The sequence below is a fragment of the Aplysia californica genome, unplaced genomic scaffold, assembly GCF_000002075.1.
Source record: "Aplysia californica isolate F4 #8 unplaced genomic scaffold, AplCal3.0 scaffold00231, whole genome shotgun sequence".
Taxonomy (NCBI): domain Eukaryota; kingdom Metazoa; phylum Mollusca; class Gastropoda; order Aplysiida; family Aplysiidae; genus Aplysia; species Aplysia californica.
The window spans coordinates 1,126,223-1,134,893 of NW_004797501.1; the positions used below are offsets into that span (position 1 = coordinate 1,126,223).

Consider the following 8,671-nt stretch of genomic DNA (forward strand, 5'->3'; position numbering starts at 1 on the left):
ATCTCCTTCTCTTTCCCCTTCTCTTAATTATTGTTTTTCTCTTTCTTCCACCAAGCCATTCCTTTTCGTCGCCACTGTCATATTCATCAGTGAATATTTTCAATAAAGCTAAAAGCCAAGTGTACAGTCTATACACCGCATTCTCAGCATAGCCAAGGTTAAAAATAAGAAAACGTGCTACTTACGAGTACAGGAAAAGTAGATAAGAAAATGGGGGAAGAGATGAAAGCAACAGCTTTCTTTTCGAATTTGTTTTTTGTTGTGGCTTTCTCAAGCCAGGGAAGTCAAGCTCTTTATTTGAGCTGTAAAAGAGAACAGTTGGCATAGGTTATCAAGAAGTACACAATTGTAGATGTACATGAATACCTTGCTACAGCTCAATTTTATATTCTACATTGATGACTAAGAGTACGCACGAGCTCCCACATTTATTATATTCTTCTAATAATTTATGGAATTTAAATGTGGTGAGTTAAATGACCAAGACGAAAGTAACTAGACTGTTTTCGTCCACACCATCCTTATCGTTAGTAAGAAATAAAAAAGTAATAATGGTATAAGACGTTTTCCCACCTCCTCCATCTACAGCCACCACCACAAATAATATGTAACAGCAACAACAACAAAATCAACAACAACAATTACAACAGCAACAACAGCAACAACAACAAAAAATAAACAACAAGTACTGCATCAACAAAAACAAGTTCAACATCATCCAGGACAAGTTCATCGTCAACAACAACAAGTACAACATCAACAAAAGCAACATCAATAACAAGCAGTGCAGTAGCAGAAAACGCAACAGTAAATTCAATCAAAACGAAAGGAGCCGTTCATTAAAAAGGAAACCTTATAAAGAGCAGCAAAAATGATATAATGCTGTCAATACAAGCAGGAAGCTCCCCATGAACAATATTATGTAGAGCATACAAAACTAAAATATCAACGTATTAAACGTATCGTCTTACCCTGGACACGAAGGGTAGGGACAAAAGATACATGAGCAGCATGAAGGCACATTTAAACAGCACTTCTCTGCGTCTCAAGATATGTGGCCACAAATCTGCTGCAGTCGTCAGCACAGTCTCTATGCAGACAAACTAAACAAAAAAAAAACAAAAAAAACTTAAATTAAGTTATAAACCTGCAAATACAGTGATCTAGTCGGCAGCATGATAAATATATAGTAACAAACATTCATCGAGGTTGCCTAACTTTACCTGGGATGTTGTATCCCCTTTAGCCTTGGCTTGTTCTTAATTGGGTCATCCTGTGTGTATAACACTTTCAATTACTACAATCAATAACAAATTGAGTTCTGGATAACCAGACATTGGCGATCTTGGAAGGTAGTCAGAGATTAAAGTACTATTTTCTTCTTTTTTTGTGTCTATCATACCTTTCTTTCTGTTCTAAAATGGCCAGCTAATACTCCAATAATTGGAAAAATCTTCAATAGTCTAAACCTTATTTCCTTTTCAATTGAATCACTGTTTCTGTGTGGGCTTTTTGTACTTTTAGATCAAGAACTTTATTCTTCCATCTGCCAAATGTTCATCCACCTTCCAAAACGATCACTTCTTTTCAACATTATAACAACAGCATTGATTATAATAATAGGGACTTGGATACTGGCTTTGGAGCAAATGGAAGAAAGCATTAGAGAAGTGGAAGGGAACACAATATGATTTATTAAGGATTGTGAAAAGAGGTTACATTCTGAGAGATCTTTTACCTGTGAGTCCAGTCCTACCGTGAAGAGCATGATAAAGAACAAGACAGCCCATAGTTGGGGCACTGGGAGGTAGGAAATTGCTTCTGGGTAGACCACAAATGCTAGACCAGGGCCTGCGTGTTTGGGGAGTAGTGTTAAAGAAAAAGACAAAAAGAAAAATTAATTGCTTACCGCGAGAGTAGATGCGGATTAAAATCAATAAATCATGTAGACAGTAAAATTATACTAAACACATCGTATTATTTCATCCTGGTCCTCTGTTCACAGGGCAGCCACTGGAGAATGCGGAAAGACTACAAGAAACGAAGGTCGAAAGTAAGAGGTCAGAGAAAGCAACCAAAAAATGCTAGGAGAGTAGTGAAACAATACCTGTGTATCTCTACAAATCTCAGTGCTGATACTAAATGTTGACGCTGTGAGAAAAGAGGTGTATTTTTGGTCTTGAATCAAATTAATAATCAGTTTTGAAACTAAAATTAACATTGCCAATTTTTTTTTCAACTTTTTTTCTGAGAATGATTTCAGACATGGAGAATCGTGGGGACCAACAACAATATTCGCACAGAATGAATGAAAACTGTCCTGACGCAGTCCATGCAACTGAATTGATGGGTATGAAAAACAGCCTACCTGCTTTGGTAACGTTTTCTACAGGTATGTCCAGCGTGTGAGCCATGTGTCCCAGAACAGAGAAGACGGCTAAGCCTGCGTACACACTGGTGCCCTCACAGAACAGCGTCAACAGAATGGAGTCTCTAGAGGATTCATAATTATAATGACTTAAAACATTATGCACATTTCATGCATGTATGTATGCTATAATATGAAAGAATATAACATTTTAATTGTCATAAGTCCAAAACATACAAAGCCTGGTAGACTTTCAACTAAGCCAGTTGTCGGACAGTTTCGGCAGCAGATCGTCATTCAAACCATAAACATCGCGGTAGACCTTAAACTGAACCGGAACCAAACTTTTAAACCATGCATCCTGTTTCGTTTCTTCCGTATTGCTGTTCCGCGGAGTATCGACGGAACTGGACTGAGATGTCACCATTGCCCCGTGTTTGATATTGCACTACCTTTCACCAAAGTTCCATGTACATTAGGTAATGGCAAGGAAAGATCAAAACGTTAATAAATTAAGACTAGTGTCAGTTGAATCCTTTTTCTCAAAACATGTTTTGAAAGAGATTGTCCAAATTTGGTAACACCTCTCAAAATAATGCAAAGTACGAGAGGAGACGATCGAAGGTCGAAAGTTTCCCGTTAATATCTGCTGTGTTATTTCCTTACAGATAAAATGAATTCTATAAATTATGCAATTATCTCGGTCAAAAAAAACCCCGTTAGATCATAATTATTATTTCAAAATTCGAATGGATTAATTATTAGCTTCAAGAGGTGCTTTAAATAATTTGTAAAAGCAGTGTTAATCACACCAAAAAAATTTCATTTCCAATGCAATTAATATAAAGGATACAATCATCTTGGTCTAAGAAATGTTCAAATCATAATTATTATTTCAAAAGTTCAATAGATTAAATATCAGCTTTTAGAGATTCCTTAAATAATTTGCAGTTTTGCAGTTACTCACTTTTACCATATTTAACTCCCAATGCAATTAATATAAAGTATACAATCACATTGGTCCAAGGAATGTGCAGAACATAATTAATGTTTCCAAATTTAAGAGGTGCCTTGGATAATAATATGTAATAGCATTTACTCACTTCAAACAGTTGTTGTTGAACTTGTTGTAGCTGGCCATGGTGATGAGGATGCCGTAGCATGGACCCAGGGAGTAGAACACCTGGAGACTTGCCTCTACCCACGTGCTGGTCTCCAATAGTTTTCTGAGCAGAGAAAACACTAACGAAAGTACTAGCAATATTTTCTTAACCCAGTCTTCACGAATAGTCAATAGACTAACATCAAGTGATAGAGTACTGTTCATGGTTTTCTATACACATATGAACCTCAGAGACAAATTATTTGAGTCACATCAGAGTGAAATCCGACGCTTGTCGAAAAAAAAGGAAATCGAAGAAATCACCATTTTTCCGAATGGTTGGCAAATGTTATTGCTTTTTTAGTTTGTTTTGGGTTAGTCTCAATACCTTGGTGTCCTCTTAGAAATACATTTCTGGGTGGATTTTACTAGAAAATGTTTATCAGAGGTACAAAATACGTAAATTTGCAGCTTTCAAGGACACTACAGCCTAGTAAGTAATCAAATTCTTGTGACCATTTTCTCACTAATCTTACATCTGTTACCCAACTACCTATACCTCCTTCAATGACAAACTTTTGACTTTCATTTAAGATGGGTATTTTTCCATCAAAAGTAAGGCAAATGAAAAAGCTTTTAAGTTTATACCAATAACTCCATATACCCCCAAACTGACAAGCGCCTGATTCACGTCAACGAGGCATATTTACTTTGATGACTTGACACTGTCGAGCTTTTGTTTCTTTTTTCTGTGTTTGTTCTCACGTTGGGTCGAAGCGTTTAGAAATCACATGTCAGCGAGTTCTAGAGGGGTGATACAATCTTATACACCAATAAAGCAAAATAACCTGATATTATTCTCTCTCCCCCTCCCCACCCACCAACCCCTCCACACCTTTCCCCCAAACAAAAGTCATCATGTACAAGATAAAAATAAAAGAAAAACAACAAAAAACAACCTGCATATAAAACCTCCACATCGATTTTATCCGATGTTCTGTGAGCCCAAATTTAGCTTGTTTGCATACAGTACATCTAGGTATCTTATCAGCAAAATTCCACTAAAATGTAAGGATTACCAGATCTGCCAAAATAGACAATATATTATTATGATAAAGCATGCTTACGAAAAATCCGGCCTGACGTAGAAAAGTATACCGTCGAGAGCCCCCGGCAGTGTGGCGCCCTTGATCAGCAGAACGGTGATAAGGATGTATGGTAGGGTGGCTGTCACATACACCACCTGGGTGGTTGAAGGTAGGAGAAGAAAGCGGAAAACGTAATGAAATATCGGTATGGTCTGGATACATTATTATGTATCGATCTTTAGCAGCAATGAAATTTATATTTTCTCGTCTTAAACTGTAGATCTTTATATTTAAGAATTTTAATTCCCAATCAAAATATTAACATTTGTCACCAGAATGAAAAAAATGCATCCACATGTGTACTTACTACTTCATAAGAAATCTGTCCCCAAAATTATCTTTGGACTACTTCAAATGAATATCTAACTTTCCGCTACTGTGTAGAAGTATTCGTCACATAAGACCAGCTCAATTCAGATCGACACATCGTAATTGACCTTTCATCTCAATTATAATTTTATCCAAGATAGAAGTTAGGGTATCATTTCCAAGCTCCAAAGAAGGTTGCTTTGGTAGACAAAATTAAAATGGTCGTTGCAAACAATGACAACAATAAAGGATGAAAGAGGGATTGGTGTTAAAGGAAAGTCACATGATGCGTGTATGCGTGTACTGACGATGAGGCATAAAGATTTAACCTAAAACTTACTTTGCCAACAGACTTGATTCCTCTTATAATACCAAAGGTAACGCATATAATAGCTACGGCAAGAGCGAGGCAGTTAGACCACACTAGGCCGTCCATGTGCCCAAATCCTGGAGATATTTCTAGTACATTGTTCCTGCAATTCAGAATAAAAATAATAAAAGGAAGTCAAAAGATGTGTCGTAAATCTGTGTGATTTCAAAAAGACGTGCTGAATTAAATTGTCCTTGTCTTTAGTTTCAGTAAGTGTTTTTCGGCATTTGCAACACAATAAGGTCACATCAGTGCTGAAGATTAGAAGTGTTACAAGAGAGTAACAAACACAGTAAAAACCGAAGTGGAGGAATAAGGACAATAATAGATGTTATAGGAAAGAAAGAGCAAACCGCACTAGAGTACCCACAAACCACCGACGGCCCATGTCTGCTCGACCGACATGATCATTCTCCAGGTGGTAAGAAGATGCCACGGGTAGCTCCAATTTCTTTTCTTTTTTTCGCTTATGTTTTTTTTTTTCTCTCTGTCTTCCCTTTTCTCTAAAGTCAATGGCTGTAATAACGTCGATGCGCTTCCTTTTCCTCAAACAAATAAACCAACCTCTTCTTTCTTATTCACTTATATTATTTATGCATCTATTCAGACTTATATGGGCATGGCATGTGCTTAACGTCTTCTCAGTTTAATGAGCATTCCCCAGAGGACTACGTTATAGGTATGAAAGGACTTAAAAACGTTCAAAGTTTAAGCATACAGGATGGGAATCCGAATAGAGACGAAAAGTAACACAGCCGCACACCTTTTAGCTGAAATCCAGTTCTTATAATATAATCTTATGCTCACTTCATACTCTGACGTTTCTCCTTTCAATAAGTTTGTTCGAATATCGAATGTATAACCTAAATTTTGAAGTATAATAAATATTTGGAAGTAAAAAAATAAAGAAACGAAACTAAAATTAGTAATTGACCGCGCTCTATTCCAATTACCCATTTACGGTGACAATGGTAGACATTAATCAAGAGAATAAAATAGTCAATAACCCCCTTCAAGCTAAAATGTTAGAGAAGGTTGAAGGTTAGAAAAGCTGCCACGTTTCACAACATCTTTTTTTAATCTTGAAAGAATTAAAACTTAAAAGGGGGGGGGGGGCGGGGGGGGGGGGTTAAATTGGCGATTTTTGGTCAACTTTTGGTATCCGGACTTCTTACGTATTATAATACTCGAATCAATTGTAAATCTAAAAAGTTCTTACTCTTTGTGTTACAAATATCATCTTTCAGATTTTCTGTCCTAGAACTTTCATTTTGCCTACTATTTAATAGAATGTCGTTTTTTCTCAAAACTTCAATTTTTGATGTTTTTTTCTCATTAACTTTTTTATCTTCTTTTTTATTCGAATGAGACTTTCACGCCTTCTTATTCTTACCATAACCTAACTTTACAAAGGCGGAAAATAAAATCGATGCATTCATGAGTGAGTTGCATGGATAAATATGTAATCGAATTCAGAGGCATGAGGGGGCAGGTCAGTTCTCCATGTCTAACTTTTAAATTGTTTTAAAGATATCCAAAATCCCAACAGTACGAAATTTTGTATTGGGCATATCTATCAATGTACCAAGTTTGGTTAGTAAATAACACATCCTTTTTACTTTTATGAAAGCGCTTTATTTTCAATATGGCGGCCCGTTACCATGGCAACCGTAGACTTAAACAAAAAAGGAGCTTAAGTTACATTTTACATTCAATTATACTATGTTTGTCTGTTATACCTCCTTGCAATATGGCTTTATCTAAAAAGGCCCTAGTTACCGAGATAGGTTTATGAACCAGACCGCCTCCCCCCCCCCCCCCCCCCTTTTAAAGGAAATTAAGTACTTGATACAATCAAATCACAAAAGGGGAAACTGAATGCTTAGGGGTACATCATTTTGGAAAGGGGAGTGTTTCTTTCTTTCTTTCTTTCTTTCTTTCTTTCTTTCTTTCAATCTTTCTTTCTTTTCTTCTTTCTTTCTTTAAGGAAACGTTGCTGGACAAAGTGTCCGAGACCGTGCAATAAAAAGAAGGAAGACTGGAAGACAAGCAAAGCGCTTAACCAAGTATAAATCCATGAAACTGGAAAAACTGCTTTTTGTCTGATATCTTAGAAAGTATTTCCATAGAACATTTCTAACAAATGATAGGGGTTATTTTTACATTTTAAGCATCAAGCAATTCGAAGAATGCATTACCTTAGATGGTAGCATAATTATTATAATAATAGATTATACACAATGCCCAAAACGGAGCAACAACAGGAAAATGGGAATGTCAAAAAGCCATAACATTAGTCTGTGGTCATTATTTCCAAGTTGTGAGAAACATGGAACCCCTTTCTAGAACTATATGACTGGAGAACAATAGTTTATAGTTTGTAGATTAAAAATTAAAAGGTAAAAATAGAAAAACAATTAATAGCGTCACATTCGCAGCTAGAGAAAGAGATAGATAGATGGATAAATAGTTAGATAAATAGATAGATAGATAGATAGATAGATAGATAGATAGATAGATAGATAGATAGATGGATAGATTGATTGATAGATAGATGGATAGATTGATTGATAGATAGATGGATAGATTGATTGATAGATAGATGGATAGATAGATAGATAGATAGATAGATAGATAGATAGATTGATAGATACATAGATAGATAGATTGATAGATACATAGATACATAGATAAAAGCAGCTTGCGTATATAAAAAGAGTCCACATCCTTGTTGAGTAGGACTGGACTGTACCGGAAACTTACAGCCAAAACTCCGCGCTAGCCGGCTTAGCCGCGCTCATGTTGGCTTGGCTGCTAATGTTGGCCAGAGTAAAGTTGTAACTCATTGTCAAGTTGTCAATTTGACCGACGTCACTACCGTTCACCACCAGAGTATTATTCATCATCAGAGTAGCATTTCCTTCTTGCATTTTAGTGTGTCGTTCGCCTCCAGAGGTAAGCACGCAGTTTTCCGAGTTCCACCACTGACCACACAGTGTCCAGGGTAGGGGGTCGCGAAAAGAGTGGGCAACAAACACAAGCGTCCAGGCCAGAATTGTGATGTAGTACCATTGGGATATCAGTGCTGATATATTCATTGCAATACCAACTCCTGTAGAGAAAAATAATGAAGCGACCACGCACAGTCAATAATAGTCTGAACCAGCTAAGGGGTATTAAAGAACAGCATTGCGGAATATTAAGAGCATAATATCGAAAACACTGAAAGTAAAGGATCCCCCAGCTTCACCTAAAATGATTCAGCGCATAACGACTTCAGTTCACTAGTTTCCATTCTTGGCATATAACTGCAATGACACTTTAACACCCACGATCACCACAGTTGTGGCGCATAAACATGAAATGGGGGGGGG

General features: G+C 36.7%; 1 protein-coding gene across 1 annotated transcript; it reads right to left on the minus strand.

Annotated features, from left to right (window-relative positions):
- Positions 1 to 11: 11 nt before the first annotated feature.
- On the minus strand, positions 12 to 8,409 carry LOC101858717 (sodium-dependent proline transporter; the record flags this gene model as incomplete). The annotated part of the gene is given in 8 exon segments (XM_005099967.2): positions 12 to 302; positions 972 to 1,103; positions 1,739 to 1,851; positions 2,369 to 2,493; positions 3,472 to 3,594; positions 4,598 to 4,713; positions 5,268 to 5,400; positions 8,061 to 8,409. Coding segments are annotated over 8 exon segments (1,100 nt in total), but the record flags the coding sequence as incomplete, so codon positions are not given.
- Positions 8,410 to 8,671: the final 262 nt, after the last annotated feature.